Raw genomic sequence first — 21,992 nt, 5'->3', positions numbered from 1 at the left:
ATAGGTATTGAATTGATGTCAAAAGACACTCATTCACTACATTGATCTTTATGCCATGAACACATGCACACACATAGAGACACACACACACACATGCATGTACTCTTTAGAGAAAAAGTTCAGGAAGACAGTATCTGCCAAAGTCACTGCTGAGGTAGAGAATACACAGACTTCATCTCTCATTCACTGGTCCCAAATCATTGGTCATTAAGTCTATTGGTTTATAAACAAGATCATTTTTGCTATGAACCTTAATGTTAGTGTACTAATTTCATATTCATGGGTTTGGTTATTTAAAATATTATATTGCATAAACAGAATATTTGTTTACATATTTTTTATGTATTCCTAGGCATCATCTATTGATGTTAATTGCACAGAGGATGGATGGAATTTCTATAGGATCCCAATCTTAGAAATGGTCATGGATAAACTCACTATCAGTTGTTTATTGAATACATTTTGATCAATAATTGCTTGTTATTGCCATACTGTGCTTGAGTTTTAGTACTTAATCTTGAGAGTTTTGTCATTTCCGCTTACAGATTGCATGTAAGGGTATCCAAGTAAGCTTATACACATCTAATTTTGCTAACTGTCTCAAATGTCATGAAGTATGCAAACTCAAGAAAGAAAATGAGAAAATTTAGCATAATATCTTTTGTCCTTTAGTTGCTTATACAGGAAATTATGATAAGTGGCTCCATGCTATAAATGATCAGAAGCAGAATTTTTTTTTTAGGAATATAAAACAGGCTAATAGAAACCTGACGTAAAATCAAGATACCACTGAAACAATTTCAGCAGCCTCCTATCTACTGGAGGAAAGTTGTATAAAGTAACAGTGACACTACCTTGGCTAGACCAACAGGAAGTTACTCCATAAGACTAAAATAAAATAACAAAAGGTCTTATGCATCATTATGGAGAACAATGTATGGAAATGAAACAAAGTTCTGTATTGAAAAGAATTAGCTACTCTGTCTTTTTAATATTAAAAGCACATATAAAAAATGTACAAAAGAAACCCCCTCACATGTAGAATCAATGCAGAGAAAACTTTTATGGCTTCAGAGTGAGGAGTTTAAAAGCAAACTAAATATATCAAGTTCAGGAAATGCAGTAAAAATTCATAAACCAAATTTACTCTGTTCACAGAATGAATCTAGCCTTGCATGTCTGATTTCTTTTTATCTTACACCTCTCCATGGCATGTGGCATACCTTGGCCAAAGACAGTTGTATTTATGCATCATGAAAATTAGAGATTAAAGCTGCAGATACCAGGGTACTAGAATAGCTGCCTACATCGTACAAATTTAGTTTTTATCAGAAATTCATCATCTTCAATATCAAAACATTTTCAGCAGCATTTCTTTATCAAAAAAAAGCCGTATCAGAAGCCTGATCGGGGTTGAGGATGTATTCAATTCCCTAGCACTTCAGATGTATACAACAATACAATAGTTGTACTATACAACATATGACCAAAGTCATGTGTGATGATTCATCTTCTTCTAATGATTATTCTTGGTCTTAGAGCTTTACTTTTATACATATACTGTTCTGTGTCCAATGACACATGATCTCTTAGACGTCCAACTTGCAAGGTGCAGAACCCTCCTGACAGCCCCACAAAGGACTTAGGAATGTGGTATGTGATCGATTGACTTTGATTTCTGCCTAGTGCCACTGACTCCTATGACCATTTTGTAGGCTTGCAGGATGGAGTAAAATGGTCAGAAAGTTCAACTTCACAAACTGGGCACTTGCTGTTTTCATGTTACTTGTTTAAGCAATTGCTTATAAATAAAATATACTATTCATTATGCATGATTGTAGAGAAAGAAAACTTAGAACATTGGTAATAAAAAAAGCATGCAGGCTTCAATAAATCGGTCATGCAGGCTTCAATAAAATGAAATTATTTATTATTTTGAAAAACATTCACAATTTTCCGGAGTGTTTTGATTATCTCTATTTTTTTTTGATTGATTCTTTTGCCCTTTTCAGATGTGGCCATAGAGGAAAAGCTAATTTCATACTGGTACCTTACAGGACTTCATTTTGGGCTTTCCTACCCATACTTCCCTTTTATATTTACAGTTATGTCTAAAAGTCCTGGATTTCTAATAACTGATTTAGAAAAATATACCAACCTGTAATGTTACTCTTAACTTGATTATACATTCTACATAATTAAATTTGATATTCATGTTCTCAGGTGGAGATTTCATATGAAAATTTGACAATATTTCATCTTTTTTCTCCTAAAGCTAATTCATCCTCTATTTTAATCAATTTCTTCCTTTCAGCCTCTCTGTTACAGAATCATAGAACAGTTTGGGTTGGAAGGCACCTTTAAAGGTCACCTAGTCCAACCCCCTTTCAATGAGCAGGGACATCTTCAACTAGATCAGGCTGCTGAGAGCACCACCCAACCTGACTTTAAATGTTTCCAGGGATGGGGCATTCTACCACCTCTCTGGGCAACCTGATCCAGTGTTTCATTATCCTTATTGTATTTTTTTTTTTCCTTATTATCTAGCCTAAATCTACCCTCTTTTAGTTTAAAACCATTACCCCTTGTCCTATCACAACAGGCCATACTAAAATGTTTGTCCCCATCTTTCTCATAAGCCCCCTTTAAGTACTGACAGGTTCCAATAAGGTCTCCCTGAAGCCTTCTCTTCCCCATGCTGAATAACCCCAACTCTCTCAGCCTGTCTTCGTAGGACAGGTGCTCCAGACTTCTGATAATTTTTGTGGTTCTCCTCTGGACCTGCTCCAACAGGTCCATGTCTTTCCTGTGCTGAGGACTCTAGAGCTGGACACAGCACTCCAGGTGAGGTCTTCCCAGCATGGAAATCATTTCCCTTGACCTGCTGACCATGCTTCTTTTGATGCAGTTCAGGTTCTTTTGATGCAGTTCAGGTTATGGTTGGCTTTCTGGGCTGCGAGTGCACATTGCTGGCTCATGTCCAGTTTTTCATGCACCAGTACCCCACAGTCCTTCTCACTGGAATTCTTTGAGGTATATTGTGCAAACATATTTTTTTTTATTTTGAGTACATTTAAAATTTAAAGTATTTCACTAGCGACATGTACCTAAGTAGCATACGGCCCTGAAAGCCTTTGATTCAAAGGGAGACTTAAAAAGGGCATTATGGTCTGGGCCAAACCAAATTCTGCTTCTTACAGGATTTATAGCGGCTAGAAATATTCCTACAGCAAATGTTAAAGGATTTGAACTACTTCACAGGTGGAAAACTTCTTCTTTGTTACCATGTTTCTTCTCCATTACTCTAGTGATATGTCAAAAAAAAGTATGTTCTTTGAGACTAGTTAGAGAGACTGAAACCCACTTAGGTAAAAGAAATAATCCAACCTGGGTCAAAGGAAAACATCCAGCAAGATTTTTACTTCTTTTCCATTGCTCTTACAGTGGAAAAATGTGCAGACAATGTGCAAATGACTACCTTGTGTATGTCCAAAAGGGAAACAATTTGGAAAACACTTGAGAAGCTGAAAGGCTCTTATAAAAAATATTTGGTAACTGCATCAGAATAAGCTTTGGTAAGCTTTATGATTACAAAGTATCATGGACAGTGCCTAGGTTAGAATCCATTGACCCCTCTGTATAAATGACACAAATAAAGTGGAGGATGCCCTTTCAAAAGTACATACAGCATTCTGACTGCCAAAGGTCAGCTTAAAAGAAGAGTAAAATCTGTATTACTAAATTACTTATGACAATTTTGAAAGAACACTGAGGGATAAAAATACAAAACTAGAAAGAAGAAATCTTTGCACTTTTACCTTTAGAATTTCTTTCTCTTTGGAGATATGTTACTGTTAAGTAACATTTACCTTTCTGAAATGCTAATATTACATTAAATTTAATGTACGACTGTTAGACTCTTTGTTCTAAGTCTATAAGTTTGTTAACTGTGACTTGCAATCAAGCTATATATCTCATCAAAGAAAGGGACAACTTTCAGACTAAAGGTTTTTACAGTAATATGAAATAAAGTTTCAGGTTTTTTTTTTTTCTTTAAAGAGACAATAGCAGAACTGGAGAAACCTCAACCAAGGAAGACTAATAAGGTTAAAACAGAGAATGAATATCTACAATATTGCAGATTTTGGTCCATGATCCCTGAATAATGAATCCTTAAGGAAACCTGTTTTCCCTTTAATCTCTAGAAAATAAAGCTTTCAGTCTTTCTCAGAGAGACATTTTGATCCTGAACTGACTTATAGAGAACTGGATAAACTAACTGTCCCAGCCAATTAAAAACCTATAAAATATCTGTGGCTATATCTACATCACAGAAAGGTGTTCATGACAAGCCAGAACAAAAATTACCTCCTTGTCTGATCCACTTTCCTTAGTGGATAGGTTGCATATGACTATGATGTTCAGGTACATCTGGTAGTGTGGTAAGCTGAGGACATGATCCAAAAGACATTTTTGGTGCTCTGCAGTGCCATTACTATTTTGCCATTACTATTTGCTTACTCTCTTTATAGATAGTCTGATCTTGCTGTTGTCCCAAAAGAAGTCCCGCAAGTACTATAGTGACGTAAGTCAATAATTGGGTACTATAGTTTTAGTGTGATTATAGCTTTGTGGCCAATGGAGGTCACATATTGGGAAATTCAATGGATGTTTTTTGGCCTTCTATTCCTGCTATCAGGGATCATCCCTGCTATCATGCAATCACAGTTGAAGCATTCAGAGATGTTAATGTCGGTTACTTCATTTCCCAACGTTTCTAAGTTATTTACTACATACAATAACAATACAACTGTGCTACTTCAGCTGCTACTGAGACATTCTGTCATTACTGCACACACACAAATGCATATAAATATGATTATTCTAACTGCTGTCATGACACTGATGGAAATGCGGTATAAATTAATACCTAATCTAGTCCACATAATTTGTAGAAGCATACACATTATCTACTTACTAATGCATTCAGGTAGAGGTTTGTCCCAGTGGCCATTTGGTTGACAAATTAAAACTGAAGAGCCAAATAAAAAATATCCAGGATTACAGTCATAAAATACTACTGTGCCGTATGTGAAATTCCCATGTTCAATTTTACTTTCTCTTATAGAATTCGCAGGAATTCCAGGATCAGAACAATTGACCACTAAAAAGAAAAAGAGCACAGACTTGAGAGTCATACAAATACAGTCTACTATCATGGTCTTTAAATGGTGTCTTATCCTTTGTATGAGAAACTTCAAATGTGTTGCTACCCTGATTTTATATACCCTGTTTTTATATATAATGATACCAAAATAGGAGGATATGAAACAAGGAGATGGTAAAAATAGGAGATGCTAAACTCAGAGCAAATAAAAGGGAATGTTTTTTTTAACAGCGTATGATGATACTATAAATTATTTCCACTGAAAGTGACTGGACATACAATATATTCAATTTATACTCTTGCCTTGACATAAACTATTACCCGCAACTGGAAACAGGTTATGGAGCTAGATGTGCCTTTGGTCTAACCCATAGAGCCATGCAAATATACTTATGTTCCCATACTAACATTTTGATAATGGAGCACCTTTGAGGCAGATAATTTGAGCTAAAGAGCACATGGTCACTTAGGTAAGATTGGTGATTCTGCTAGAACAGGGAAATATCCCAGCAAATAGGTATGCTCTTTTAAAAATAGAGGTATACATTGATCATTAAGAATACTGATGGATTTTTTGAGTCCTCAACTTCTTAGGATTCATATGTTTGAAAATCACTGAAGACTGATTTTTTTTTTTTTTTTTATTACTGTGTTTTGTTTTGTTGTTTGTTTTTCGGTTTTTGGGGGTTTTTTTCTCCTTTTTTATAACTTACAGCTGTTGGTGAGGGGAGTATAATACTTATCTTAGGGTTCATGGAGATTTTTGTAACATTTTCCATGCAATAGACTCCTCAGGTCAAGTAAACACACCATCACCTACTCAAAGTTACTCTAGAAAACTACAGTTCAGCTAAAAATTAGTCACTATATCCTTAGAATCAATTACATGTTAATATGCATACATGTGTATATACCTGTGTGCAAATATGGATCTGTGTGTATGTGCATGGATGTATGTACATAAAGGTATCAAAATATACTAAAAAATATCTGTAATTAAAAAAAAGGAAAAAAAAAGCTATTGCCAGATAAAATTTAAGATAATTTTAACTAACTACATCACTTAATGTAGTTATTTTTTGGCTCTCTCAAATTTTGGAGTTCCTATACTAAGTGTTGAGAGTCTGCTTGTGTGCTCCTCCTAATAGTTCTCAAATATTAGTACCACAAGACTAGAATACATATATTTTTGAAGGACAGAAATAACTTTCTGGTTGAATTTGACTTCTTTAACATTAAATGACAGCTCAAATCTTTTAGTTATTGACGGAAACTGTTGAAATTTTGGTGGGTTTGTTGGTTTGTTTTTTTTTTTCCTGAATGAAAATTTGAGCTATATTTCTATCCATTTTCATTTTTGTAGGCAAGCGTTTTATAACAGGTGAACACTCATCTTCAGGTTATTAAACATGTTCTTTAAGTAATGAAAATTATTTATTATATATATTAACCACTTTACAACACAAAGTACAGACACAGAAGAAAGTTTCTCTGTGACAGTTATCCTGGCAACCTGAATGTAGAACAGACCTAACCGAAAAATCATAGAATCACAGAATCATGAAATATCTTCTTTAACAATTTGATTCCTGTTAGTAAGACAGGAATAATTTTGTCTTGACAGTGTCCCTTTACCTTCATTTTATTTTTCAACCTTAACTTTCCAACTAAGTTTGAAATCTATATGCTCACATTCTTACCTTTGCATATGGGAGGTGGGTGGCTCCACTGCCTATTAGCCTGACACTGTGCTTTGGTTGGTCCTTGCATAACATACCCAGTATTACATGAGAATGTCACAACATCATTGAAGTTAAAACCGTTTCCACTTGTTCTTCCATAAATAGGACTACCAGGGTGACCACAGCTAACAGCTAGCATAGCACAAAACAAAGAAACAAGAAACAGAGCATGCTGTTATCACTTTTTCATGATTTATGGTATAATAGATAATCATTATACTCATTATATAATAGTAAAGTTTTGATATTATAAGATACTGAGTGCTTTCCATGAAAGATTCACATTTCTTTGAACTCAGTAAGTACCAGGATGTTCAAGCAATCATTTAAATATCTAAGTAAACTGAACAGAATTTGCCATGCAGTAATCAGGACAAATGAAGAAAACTTTTCTGAAGAATCAGGAGAAAAGCAAACACGATTTTCATCACATACAGTCTGAAATTGAAAAGAAATATTTTAGTGTGTTAATTCCTCAGGTATTACTTCTTATAAATATGTCTTAGTATTCAGCCCACAGAGATGTTTTTTCATGTACATAACAAAAATTATTCTAGTGAAGACGTAAGTGTGATATTTGCATAAAATTTTGAATAATGCCCATGCATACACAGCAATACACAACAGTAGTAATTTGTCTAACCACTGGGTAAGTAAGAATGGCGAATTGAAAAAGAAAAAGATCAGAATCATTAAATTTAAAAATTACCCAAAAATTCATTTACAACATCTAAAGTTAAATAAATAAGGAAATGTGAGACTATTTTTCTACACTTCATTTGAACCTTTGATCTGAAGTAGAGCTGTTCCTAAATATCTAGCACAGTCAGAAACAGCTACTGTTAATAGCAGCTTTTTGCAAATTCAAACTTTTCCCCAGTTCTTGTGTCCTTTTCTGAAGTGCTGTATTGTGTATCCTCCTGTATTCAAACAAGCAGCTTCCATTTGATTAAAGGAAGAAAATACATCCATCTTCTCTACTGTTATCACATCCAAAACATTTTTTGCCCATTCTAACACTGATGTTATGATTTTAATTTAGAATTCTTGATTAATGGTGTCTACTTTCATTGCCTTAAAAGTTACCTACAAAGAAGTGTATTGCTCTGAAATCTAATATAAAGAAGTAATGGTCTATTATTGTATCATAAAGTGGAAACAAAATTAAGAAATACAAGTATTATAATAGTGTTAAGTAAATCTAGTTCTATGTAAAACAGAGTGAGCAGTAAAGGATAATGAATTAACATTGTGTATTATGATTTGTCATTCAGAAAGTTGCTGCTATAAAAATGCAGGTATAAAAGTAGAGTATTTGGAGATGGACTAACAAATTTTAAATACACTGATGTTACTGAACCTGAATGATTGAAACATAGCTGTAATTTGCTTCACAATCTTTTGAGAACTCTCAAATTTACTGAATACAGTATTTTCTATTATGTAATGGTATTTCATGTGATGTGTTGACACAATTATCATACAAAAGGAGCCTCATTAACAAAATACAAAATTCATGATAAAAAAGCTAAAAACCAAACCAGAAAATAAATTAACAGTATCTCTGTGAGGAGAAGAAAAAAATAAGTGTAAGTTTGTTGAAGTGCTGGCAGTGTAATTCAAGAGTATCTACTTATATAACTACTACAATCAAAGTAAATGTACATTAAATGTTTCTGAAAACCACTAAGGGACATAAAACCATTTTCAAATTTAAGTACTTGGGTGCCTAAGCCCCATTAGTTTTTGAAGAAGTTTCATATTCATGTATAAATGACAGGCATTTAGTAGCCAAAAGAAGTGATGGAAATTTTAATCTTTAACCAAAACAAAGTTTTAAATTTTAAATCTAAGACTGTATGTGGACACATACTTTTGAGGATCTGCTTTAAATATTTTATTTTATTAATACTAAGTTGCAAAGTCACTCCTTTTGTCAGACATAAACATTCCTGTAACATAAATCAGTATGTGCTGCCATGCTCACTTACGCACACAGGATGGAAGCTGACCAGACCAGTTGTGATCCTGTTGACATATTCGTACTGAAGAACCAATCAGCCGAAAACCAGGACTGCACTGGTATACAACTGTGTCTCTATATCCATAATTTTCTCCAATTACTTGACCATTGACTATAAGATCTGGAATACCACAGTGACCAGCTAGATTTTTCAAAGTAAATAAAAAGGAAAAATGATCAGTAAATATGCCAGAGAAATTTTAAATATACCTCCTCAACTAAAGAAATACTGAACATCTTGAAATTTTTTCAATGGATTTCATTCAAAGGTGTATTTTTAGTAACTCCGGGAAAACTGCAATACTGCATTTGTATAGGTAGGACTGTACACATACAAAAAAGTTACAAAAAGACAGTGTAGCAAAGAGATTAAATGTTATATATATTATCAAATTTCCTTTCAAAAAAATTTAGTAACTCCTTTTTATTAAAACCTGTAAAATTCAATATTATATCCCTTAGTATTATTTTAGTTAAGATTAAACTTAATAAAGTTTACATTACACCATTATACAATCAAATAAATATAACAAATCCATATAAATACAAATAAAAATAAAATAAATAAATTTTATAAGTATAAATCCATATGGTTGTTACAAATATAGCCTTCTTATAATGGAAAAAATTAAATTGCACAATTTATTACTGGATTCTGACTCTGAATTCTTTTCTATTCTTTCTCTACTATTGATCACAGAGAAATCACCAAGAGATTAACGTTTGGGTTAAAGGCAGTCAATACAACATCCAAATGTCCAACAACCAAAAACCTTTCTATGTAAAACCTATCTACTAGCCTATATTCTTAAAAGATGAGAAGTATTTTATTTACACTATGAAAGTCACAAACAGGCATTTCATTTAGAGAGAGGCTGGGAAAAAGAATGAAGCATGGGTCATTTGTTACTATTTTTCTTAATGAACTCCGGAAAAAAGGGAATGTGTTTCAGCACATAATGTGGTAATGCAAAATCCTCTGAGAATGGTTGACCTCTGGCAGAGAACTCACTGCAAAAACAAGTAAGGGAAGCAAGCAAAACATGCAATGTTTCAGGTAGCATTTTAGTGCAAATAAATATGACCAGACACCCAAACTCCTCTGCTCTCCTTTTCTCCTTTACTTCTCAGACTTTCCCCTCCTAAACAAACCCCCAAAATATGGGGTTGCTAATAAGAAAGGACACTTAGGGACATTATAGTTTGTATTGGGTTTTTTTTTCCTTTGAACTTTTATGTGTTTATAATACCCTGATGTACTATTCAGCATTCTGCCTCATTCTTGCAAGGCTAGAAACTTCCTATGGGAAAAAAAAAAAAAAAAAAATAAATATTGCATATTGAGATTTTCTTATAGCTTGCATCTGCCAACTTAATTCTTGTATATCATTTAATTGTATGAATCATGATAAAACCATCAGAATTAATAATGTAGGTAGTATGTGAAACTTCACACAGATTAAATTGATGATTGCAATTTGACTTCTGTATAAGGAACAGGAATCCAAATTAGACACTCTTCAAAAATATATTCCCCCTTGTTTGTCTACTTCCCATTACCCTTGGTTTTACATAAGGACCAGGCATACTTCAAATGTGCTTTATGTTTTCTGTGATAATACAACATAATATGTTTAACGCAATTTTTGTCAGAGTATTTCTTGATTCTCCAGGAAAGCCATAATCTCCTCAGCATGTAGTAGACTTTCATGAACATGCCACAAAGGGCCCAATTTCCCTATCCTATCACATCTTTGATGATAAACAGGACTAACCAGATGCGGAGTAAATACTGAGCTGCAAAAGATCTGTTTCTATGAGAAATACAACCAGACAGTTTGCAGTGATTCAGACCATGTTCAGGGAAATATTTTTCTAATTGCATTTAATTGCAATATTTGACCTGGTTCTTCATTAAAATTTTAGTCTTGCTTTATTGCAGTGGAAGCAAGTACAGCACCAGAACGGTCAAGCTCTGTTTCCTGTGCAGAGGGAACAAAATTGAAGTCAGCCAGCACATCAGGTGCCTAAGTCCACACTGCAGTTGCTGCAACTGTGTGTGGACACTACAAAACCCACAGAACTGCAACAGGTGAAAAAATCATTGTAAATCACTTGTAAGTCTTGCATTAATGTCTCTGTCTATTTTGCAAAAATTTAAAATCACTTAAAATTCCCATCCTCTCAGCCTATCTCCTCTCACTGTCATAAACCTCTCAGACCCTTTTCTTTTTGTTCTTTTGACTTTTAAGTTTCTTTTTTCTTTCTCCTTTTCTTTTGACTTTCTTTGACATCCTCTGTTGACAAGGAAAGAGCAATGGATGTTGTTTACCTGGACTTCAGTAAAGCATTTGACACTGTTTTCTGCAGTCGTCTGGACAAACTGGCAAGGATTGGGTGGGTAGTCTGAGAGTTGGGTAGGGAACGGGCTAACAGGTTACACTTGGAAAGTGGTGATCAATGGTTTTTTTCCTCAGTCTGGCAGCCTGTCACAAGTGGGATTCCTCAGGGATTGATACAGGGCCCCACAGTGTTCAACATCTTCATAAATGGTCCAGATGATGGGATTGAGAGCACCCTTACAAGTTCACTGATGGCACCAGACTGGGTGGTGAGGTGAACACATCAGAAGGGAGAGCCATTCTACAAAGAGACCTGGACAGGCTGGAAGAGCAGGATAGCAAGAACTGTATGAAGTTTAATGAAGACAAGTGCAAGGTCCTGCACCTGGGAAGGAATAACAGAAAAGCTCAACACTAGCTAGCAACTGTGTGGCTGGGGAGCAGCTTTGCCAAAAGCAGCCTGGGGGTCCTGGTGGACAACAGGCTGGACCTAATTCAGCAGTGTGCCGCTGCGGCAATGAAGGCAAATTGGATCCTGGGCTGCATGTGCGGGAGCATTATTAGCAGAGACAGAGATGTGATCATCTCAAGCTATTCAGCACCTGTCAAGCTATACCTGGAGTAGTGTCCATTCTTGTCACCATCACTGAAGAAAGATACAGACAGACTGGTGAGGGTCCAAAAGAAGGCCATGAAGATAATCAAAGGGCTTGAGAACCTCCTCTTTGAGGAAAGGCTGATAGCGTTAGTCACTGAAGAAAAGAAGTCTCACAGGGGACCTCATCACAGTATTCCAGTACTTAAAGGGCAGCTACAAAGAGGACGGAGGCTCTTCCCAAAGAGAAGACAAGTGGCAGTGGGGACAAGTTGCACTGGGAAAGGTTTTATCTCGACATAAGAAAGAATTCTTTTTACAGCAAGAACAATCATTCACTGGAACAACCTCCCCAGAGATGTGATAGGAGTCCCCATCACTGTAAGTTTTCAAGATGTGACTGGACTGGGTGCTAGATAAGCCCATCTCAGCTCCCTCTCCCATGAAAGGTTGGATCAGATGATCTTTCAAGGTCTCTTCCAGCTTGGGCTGTTCTATGATTCTCTTCAAATCCCTCTGCCTTGATTATGCCCTTCCATTCTGTATAACACTACACCTTTAGAGCACTGACTATACTGCATAACTAATTGCGAACTAGTCACTATTAGTAAGGAAGTATATATATTTTTAAATAGTAGAGCCTACTCCTACCCTTGTGTAAGGTTTCCAAACTGAAAAATAAATAAATATAAATTATGAAGAATATTATAAAACTATAGTTCTATCATAACAGAATTCTAACTCAACTTATTGTGACAGTGGTAAGGAACTAAATATAATTTAAAACCAGGATATTTCAGACCTCTGACACATTTTTTATCTCAATTTTAAAAACCAAAATACTTTGTGATGTGCAGTATTTGTCTCCAGTTTTCACTCTAGTCTTCATGGGAAGTTTTGTATGACTGGGAGACATACAATTCAAAACAAACACTACATTCAAAAAACCTCAAAATTATGAGTTCTGCCCTATTTGTTTAATTTTCAAAATACCGTCTGTCATATAGGTGCATGTGGTAAGCTGTTCAGTATGTTTTATTCATATACGGAAAGTATATGTAATGGTATACACAGTTTCTGTTAAGAGAACCTCTGAGAATATTACAGAAATTTACACTAATTTATGCAGCTGAATAAATTCCTTAAGTTGCAAAAGTCAGAGACTCATTAATATTTTCCACATTTTTTTTCTTTATTTTCCCACTCTATTTCACACATCCACAGAACCAGTTTCCCCCAGAGGAAATAAAGAACTTTCATTTATAACAGTTGCTATCGCTAATTTTCCAACACAAAGAGAAAAGAAAAGCAAGAAAAAAGAAAAAAAAATCCCCAAACCAACAAAAACCACCACTACCATCCACACCCATATATGGAAGAGTAATTATTACTTGATTTCTCTTCCATTCTGCTCTGGTCTTGTGTTATTTGATCTAAAAACAAAGTGTTATTTTTTCTCATGACTATTAGCAAATTTATTCCCTTTTCTCATTAGATACCTGGAGAAAATAATTTCATAATGTTCATCATGTTCATACATTAAGGATATGTTTATATTTATTACTGCACATCCTGGTAGTTTTTATGATCAATTCCGCTGTTAATTGTTTTTCAGGACTTCCATTTAAACTCTTATTTTAAGGGATTTGTGACAAATAAAGATACTTATTTCCCCTTATTAACATTCTGAAATGAATTTTTGAAGCACCATTCAGCAGCCTTTGACGCTTTTTGTGTATTAAGTGTTTGCAGCTATATATATATAGGTGCATACATATGTAAATACATAAAAGTAGTTTTGAAGGGGTTTTTTGATTGTGAATTTTTTAAAAAGCTTTCAGATTACTGCTGATTCTTTGGTAGTCTGAGAAAAACAAATACTGTACATGTATAGTTTTCTGAGAAACTGCCTTTGTTTCTTAATGAGACATACTTATTGTGCAATGGCATCAAAGATCAGCTCTATTCCCTCAATTTACCTCTCAGCTTTATCCCTAAAACCTTTTTGTACTCACTTGCTTGTATTTTATATAAATATACACACATACATACACATATATATATATATATTCTACCATGTAACTGATGTCAGTTTTGCCACACTGGTGTAAACAGAGTAACATACCATTTCACTACTGCAAAAAAATGTGCAAAACCATAAAGGGACACAATTTAAAATCAGTTCCCATTTGAGAAATATGTTCACAATTACCCCAATTGAATCATTATGTAAAAGAAACATTTTCATTGTGAAATTTGGTATAATGAAACTGAATAAAATGACAAAACTGATTGTTGTAATAACTAGCCTTCATTCAATATAGCCATAAGGAGTGGTTAACTTTCTTCTGCAATGAGATAGCTAAATTATGCCTCCTAAATGCAATCCAGATGCAAAACTGCTCAGGAACTAAGCTCCACACGTGGAGCATTTCCACAGGGACTGAATGCAAATACTGCAAACCGCGTATCATATTGAAAGCACTCTCTTTAAAAATTAAAAAAAATCTGCCAGAAAAACTATGGCAGAAAACTGAAAACAGATGTAAAAAAGATAAGGAAGTAGAAAGCAAAGGACTGCTGAGAAAAAACTAAGAGTACCGCAGGTAAAACAAAGAAACAAATAGTGAGCAACAACACTGTCTCTCTTTCTTGTTTGTCAGGAAATTTATTTTGTAAATAGAAGAGAAAACAGTTAAGAAATACTGATGCTATTATCAATTTACACTTCTGCTTAAATAGCCAGTAAGTAGCTGAATATTTATTTATCATGGATAAAAGACTTAATCATACTGCTATCTAAAGGCATATAATTTTTTCATCCCCAAAGTAATATTCTGATCCTAAAATCAATTACAAGCAAATATATAACTGTTGTAGTCACCTTGGAAGACTATTGAAAACACAAATTAAAACAAATCATATAGGATTTGTGGGAAATATAGAACAGGGGAAGTGGTTCAAGCAGTAAGATCAATATTGTAGTTTGATCTGCATTTACCAGAATGAATGTGTGAGAGAGAAAAAAAATACACCCTTGCATACTACACTGTCAAATACAAACACATAACAAATAGAACATATACTGCACTGCATTAAGAACCAGGTTATGGATGGAAGAAAAGCTGAAATAAAATAAGCAAATGTTAAGAAAAATCTCCATTCAGTGATTTGCAACACTCAGATTATCCTAATTACTATTAGTGTGTGTGGAAATATTCTTACACTCTGGCAGTAAATAGCTGACTTCACATTAGGGTTCTAATATGCTGTCTACATTAGGATTCTAGACTATTTTAGACTATTCTAGACTGTTTTCAGGATAGTCTTGTTCATTGTAAATGTCTTTATTTTACTGCTGTATCATAAGACTGGGTGTAGTTCCATCTTTTCTGTGATAAGGATATAAAAGACCTATAGAGCAGTCCTACGAATCCAGTTGAGGCCCCTAGGTCTTAATGTAACCCATAATTTAAAATATCGAATCAAAAGATGTCACTTTTGTAAAGGCAACGAATGAAGGCTACAAAGAAAGAGATTAAATGTGAAGGTTTTACTGAGTAGCAGATTTGAAGGGGAAAATAAGCACTGTAACATTCTCAATTTCCTACCTAGCAAAGCTGAGAAGAATAAGTATGCAAAATATTACTAAGAAACAAAATTAGTCAAAAAGTAGGAATGAAGGATATTAAGAATGTGCAAGCACCAAATAAATTACCTATATTTACATGAAATCTAGCTCTAGCAATGAACTATGAGCATAATAACTTAGTATCAGAACCTTTGAAATCTCAGCTGCAAATGAGGTTTCTTTTTGTGCAGGTTGGTATCTGAGATGCAAAAGTAGGAATAAATGAATACAGAATCTTTACATTAAATGGCAAAAATGTGCCTATGCTTATTTTAGCTGTCTGTAATGTCAAACATCATCATAGTAGTGAAAGAAATCTACCTATCAATATGTTATTGAAAAAGAGATTTGGTTACTATTCAACAAAGTTAATTAACCTGTCAAGATGACCTTAGCTAAGGAGGAAAGAATTATTTGCTGGAAATTCGTTCTTCTTTGAAATGAACAGGCTTTCATTTCTCATAAGGATTTTTTTTTTTTTTTTTACATCCTCTTGTTCACAAACAACATCTGTAGAAAATCACAGTATTGAAATGACACTGGCACAGCCCTCAACAAAACAGGTTTTGGGGTCTTCCTCCTGATAGTTTCAGAAGTTCCTTACCTTGCCAGCTGTTCAAGCTGTACTAAAACTGTTCAGGATGAACACTAACATTCTTTTAAATATTTTTTAATTCATGGCCCACAGAGGGAAGTTCTCTGTGGAATTCCTTGAAATGGCTGAATAATTCTTTAAAGATGAAACATCATATACCTAATTTGAAATCTAGTTATTATTATTATGCAGTAGTATTAAAGAACAAAATCATCTGGCTAACTCTAGATATATTAATTCAGTATCACTGGAGATACAGATTCCCTTTTAGTTGAAAAACCATGAGTTAAAAAAATATATTTTAAAAACAGTGAAGAGAAACAACAGTGCTTGTATGTTTTCCCAAAAGTTTTGAGGATTAAAACAGTAGCAGAAAGGCTACACTTCAGAGGATACGTAGCCACAGAAACTTTTCAGTGACTGAAAGCTGATTGGAAAATATAAATACTACAGTTCCTTTGTCCTTACCTGGTAGAAATGTAAAGGTAACACTCACTCCTGAGCATGCATACCTTCCTCTCAGATAAAAGAACTGAAAGATAACTTCCCAGCTCTACTGTTCTACCTTGCCCTTCCAATACATAAATTGCATATAATGTAAATATGTACGCATTTCAGTTCCTGATTTAATTAACCTACAACATACATAAAATTAATATTTTTTCATATATTCTAATTCAATTATCTAACCTCTCCACTGGTGCTTTCATTCACTAATGTACACACATCTTATAAACTGGCCTGGTGAAAAAACCTTTTCATCTCTTACCACATTCTCTTTCAATTACAAATTGACTGGAGGTGCTAAATAGAAGATCCTCACCTGTCCCCCCACACCTCTCCACAGCACTGATTGATTTATGCACTGCATATTCTTCACTGTCAGCTTACAAGGTTGCTTTGTCCCAGCTGGTATGTCTGCTATGCTTTTTACCCCATTGCCAGCATTGCTTTGTACAGAACTGTTAGATAATTGTTTTCTCATATGTCATCATTTTTTTCTTTGTGAGTAGCAGGCTGTCACCAATGACTCATCAGTGTTTGGAATTAGTATTTTTGTGTGAAAAAAAGAAGAGAGAGTTGAGTAAAACAGGTAAAAAATCCTCAGCTAACAAGTCACAGGTGGTGTCTACATTAGCATTTTAGTTCAGATCTTCCTTGTAATTCTTAAATGGCTTTGCTGTGAACAAATTAGCTTCCTTTCAGAGGAAGCACATTGAGAAGCAAAATTCTAGGTTGCGCAAAACAAGTGTTTTATCTCCCTTTGGAGACAAAGAGGTCAAAATTGTTGACAGGTTCTTTTGACAACTTAGAACCATATGAGTAATGACGACATTTAGCCCAGAGGACTAGACTAGATACCATCCAAGGAAAATTCCCTGAACCATATGTAATGCAGATATAGAGAATTCAGAACCAATTATTTGTCTCATGATCTGCTCCTTTCTGCTGGATTATTTGTTAATGCAGACAAAGACACAGTACATGAGGTTTACTGTTTCTCTTAGGAGAAAATATGAAAGGTACTCCTGATACTGTTATATGGCGAGTATGAACAAATGCTGACATTTAATGCTCATTCGAACCCAATTACCTTTTTTTCTACTACCTGTCTGTTTTTATTGAAAAATTCTCTAGTATTAGTCATGTATTGGAAACACACCTCCATACGCCTTTTTGATCAAGTAAACTCCAGTCTTGATTTTTGCATTTTAATTCATATGGATACTTAGCGTTTTATAAAGATGTGTTTAGTTCTTTGGGTGAACTAAATATAACATAATTTAATAACATGAAGATTAATAACAAAATAGGAGCTTTTATAGATTTTTAAAAGATTTAATCATATTTCATTGTTTATCTTGATTTCAGATTTAATAATAACTTGCAGAACTTAACACACATTGTTCCAGCAATTGCTGATTCTTCCTAGGACATATGTAGGAAATGACAGAAATTAATTTTGTTAAATGCAGGAGACAATACCAACAAATCTGGTTTATCAATATGTTTAGATGTCAGGAGGAACTGAGAAAGAAGAAGGAATTATGAAATAAGAGTGTAGTCCAGCTGAATTGAAGATGATGGATTTAGAACTTAAAGAAAGTGAAATGTTGGAGTAAGCTCACCAATCAATCAACAAAAAAGAAGTTTGCATAAGATACCTTTCCTCTAATGAGTTTAACGGTTGAAAAGAATCTTTTTCCCAATTTTCACATGGTTTTCATTGATATAACATCTAAGTATCTTTGAAAATTACTTTCAGTTCTGCAACTAACACAACTGAGAGAAACTCAATAAAATTAGATACCCCCAAAGAGAAGTATGAAACTTTGTACATTACATTAACAATAAGCAAGGTCCTAGAAAGAAATCAGAATGCTTTGGAATACTCTAAGAAAACAGCTGCTGCTTTTAAGTATAAGAATTGGATCCAAGAGAAATGCTTTTCAAATCACACTGTATTTTTGTTTTGTAGCTTTACTTTGTTAGTTTTTGTTAACTAGGTTTTCTGAAACAGCAACCAAAATAAAACAGTAAACGTTTTAAAAGCTAACAAATGACCTCAAGAAAATTCATTTCAACACATAGTGATCTCCACAACATCAACTTCTGTCCACAATCACTTTAAAAATTGTGCTGCTTTCTGGAAACATCTATGTATTTCCTCCTTCCAAGCTACGTTAGCATAAAAAAAAAAAAAAAAGAAAAAAGAAAAAAAAAAAGAGTATTCCTGATTCTCAAATCATGATGTTGTAAAAGTAATGATCTTCTGCTAGTACTTTTCCTTTGTGTTAATAAAAAGTCTGAAAATTGTGTTATGAAGAAAGGGAAGAAAATCCCAGCATTAGAGAAATCTTCTGAAATGTTAAGAAAATATATTCATCATTCACATATCAGTTAAAAAATCTGAAAGTACTATGGAGTTAATGAAGTAGACCCTATTTATTTTCAATCTAGGAAATGCTTTGTTTAATAAATAGCTAATTACAGACATTAAAATAAATAAAAAACCCTCAAAACTTTTTTATATTTATGAAAATTTATGTTTCAATGATTGTTGTTACTCATGTCAGTAAATTAAAGCAAATAAAATTACTGTCATAAATAAAATAATATGAATGTGTTCATTTTTCATATAAGCAGGAACAGAAGATTACTTTCTTAATCAAATTTTTAAATATTTTTCCCTAAGGAAAGTGTATGAAAAATACACATATTTGTCAGTCTCTTTTTATGAATAGGTTATCCAATAGAAATCTATTGTATGTTTCTGAACGCATCCTCAGTAAGTTTGTGAATGACACCAAATTGCAGGGGAGTGTCGACCTGCTGGAGGGAAGGAAGACTCTACAGAGGGATCAGGACAGACTGGATTGATGGGCCAAAGCCAGTTGTATGAGGTTCAACAAGGCTCAGTGCCAGGTCCTGCACTTGGGTCACAACAACCCTACACAATGCTACAGGCTGGGGCAGAGGGACCGGAAAGCTGCCTGGGGGGAAAGGACCTGGGGGTGCTGGCTGACAGCCAGCTGAATGAACATGAGCCAGCAGTGGGCCCAGGTGGCCAAGAAGGCCAATAGCATCCTGGCTTGTATGTGAAACAGTGTGGCCAGCAGGACTAGGGAAGTGATTGTCCTTCTGTGGTCAGCACTGGTGAGGTCATACCTTGAATCCTGTGTTCAGTTTTGGGTGCTTCACTACAAGAAAGACACTGAGGTGGTGGAGTGTGTCCAGAGAAGGGCAACGAAGCTGGTGAAAGGTTTAGAGAACAAGACTTCAGGAAAAATTTCATTACTGAAAGGGTGGTCAGTCATTCGAATAGGTGTCCTGGTTTCAGCTGGGATAGAGTTAATTTTCTTCTTAGTAGCTGGAGCAGTGCTGTGTTTGAGATTTGGTGTGAGAACAATGCTGATAACACACTTATTTTTTACTTTTTGCTGGGTAATGTTTATACTAAGTCAAGGACTTTTTAGTTTCTCAGGCCTTGCCAGCAAGAAGAATGGAGAGGCGCAAGAAATTGAGAGGGAATATAGCTAGAACAGTTGATCTGAACTAGCCGAAGAGCTACTCCATACCATGGGATGTCATGCTTGGTATTTAAATTCAGGAAGGGGGAAGGGTGACCGGGGCCAGTCAATTGTTACTCGGGACTGGCTGGGCATCCGTCAACAGGTGGTGAGCAGTTGTATTGTGCATCACTTGTTTTCTTTTCTCCCTTCCCTTTAGATTTCATTCCTCTCCCTTTCTCCTTCTTTTTCATTATAAATGTTGTTGTTGTCAATATTATTATTATTATTAGTCTTTTGCTTTATTTCAATTATTAAATTGTTCTTATCTCAACCCTTGAGTTTTATATTCCTTTCTGATTCTCCTCCCCATCCTTCTAGGTGAGGGGGGGGAGTGAGCGAGTGGCTGTGTGGTACTTCAATACTGGCTGGGGTTAAAACATGAAAACAGGCTGTCCAGGTAGGTGGTGGAATCAGCATCCCTGGAGGTGTTTAACAAATACCTAAATGCAGTGCTAACATCGTTTGGTGGTGGACTTGGCAGTTAAAGGTTGGACTTGATGATCTTAAAGGTCTTTTCCAACTTAAATGATTCTATGAATGTTTCTCCAGGATTCATTACATAGACTTTTCCTCAGAAACCGATGTAATGTTTTCAGTATAGAAGATGATCAAGCACAATAAATTGTAAGAGGCAGCCTTGGAGACAGAACAGTCAAGTTTTGCCTTTGACTGTTATTTTAAAAGGCTTAAGTGATATTTTTCCTTATTTTTGCACTATAAAATCTTGTGAAACATTTATTTGTTTTTTAGACTTACACAACAGAATTACTTCAAGAGTTTTCTGTTGTTTTGGTTTGTGGGGTTTTTTTACATTTTGAACACTGTTTTTTCTCACCAGCTATAAAGTATAAGAATACTCATCAAGAACTCAATTTCCCACTACCCTTAATGAAAGATCAAGGCAAGATCATTACATTAATATGATCATTCACACACTGTTACATTGTTGTTTAGGTATGAGGAAAAAAAAAGTGAGGTTCAGAAAGGAGGACAGTTGTGTTAAGTGTTCTAATTCTCTTTGTCATCTACTGTCTTCTAAGATTCAATAGCCATTGAATACATAAAGTACTGTTCTTCAATTTGTAATAAAAGAAGCGGGATTGGAAAAAGAAAGACAAAAAAGGGCTATGAAAACTATCAACGTATTCTGACACTATTATGGCTGTCATTAAAATAACGCATTACTGTCTACAATGTTACGGAATTTTATTTGTGCTGTAATACAGTTTGGCTTTTATTGAATTTTTTTTGTGATTTAAAGCTTACCTGTGTTCTAGTTTTCTTCTATATCTAATTAGGTTCAACACTAACTAGTTTTAGGTTCTGCTGCTGCTACTTACATTCTTATTTATTCTACCTTTCATAAATTTTTCAGATTATGCATAAATGGAAAGAAATTTTTTTAACAGAATGATTACTCAGAAATTATGTGGCTAGCACTTTTGAAAAAATAACTTGTATTTTTGAACAAAATACTTGGACAAGGATATTGTTTTATCCTGTAGGATTTCATTAATGTAATCTAAATGTACTCTTAAGGTCATTTCAATGCTTAAAATAGAAATATGCTGGTAGCCACTTGAGTCCAAGCATAGCTTCATTTTTCAGCGAGTGGAAAGGCTCTAAGACTAATGATAAAATTTTTTTGCAGCTGAGAGCAGAAAATGTAAGAAGGTGAAATTTGATTTTTTTCTTACTATTTTTCAGTAAATGAAAACAAACACCAGAATTTATTCATAAGTTGCACAAAAATGTATTTATTGGATCATTACAATACCTGTAGCATTACAATGCTCTGTAGATTTTCTTGCTGTATTTTATGTC

At 34.4% G+C, this 21,992-nt stretch overlaps 1 protein-coding gene across 3 annotated transcripts in view; it reads right to left on the bottom strand.

Annotated features, from left to right (window-relative positions):
• The window catches only part of CSMD3 (CUB and Sushi multiple domains 3), a 726,530-nt gene that overhangs the window by 49,376 nt on the left and 655,162 nt on the right, over positions 1-21,992 (bottom strand). For all 3 annotated transcript variants that reach the window (XM_055706136.1, XM_055706138.1, XM_055706139.1), the window contains 3 exons: positions 8,901-9,074; positions 6,868-7,041; positions 4,979-5,164 (listed from right to left, as the gene is read on the bottom strand). In XM_055706136.1, coding sequence (XP_055562111.1) covers positions 4,979-5,164; positions 6,868-7,041; positions 8,901-9,074 — 534 coding nt within the window. The remainder of the gene's footprint in view (positions 1-4,978; positions 5,165-6,867; positions 7,042-8,900; positions 9,075-21,992) is intronic.

Source organism: Falco cherrug, chromosome 3, assembly GCF_023634085.1.
Source record: "Falco cherrug isolate bFalChe1 chromosome 3, bFalChe1.pri, whole genome shotgun sequence".
NCBI classification, from domain to species: domain Eukaryota; kingdom Metazoa; phylum Chordata; class Aves; order Falconiformes; family Falconidae; genus Falco; species Falco cherrug.
This window is presented reverse-complemented; position numbering and strand designations above follow the sequence as displayed.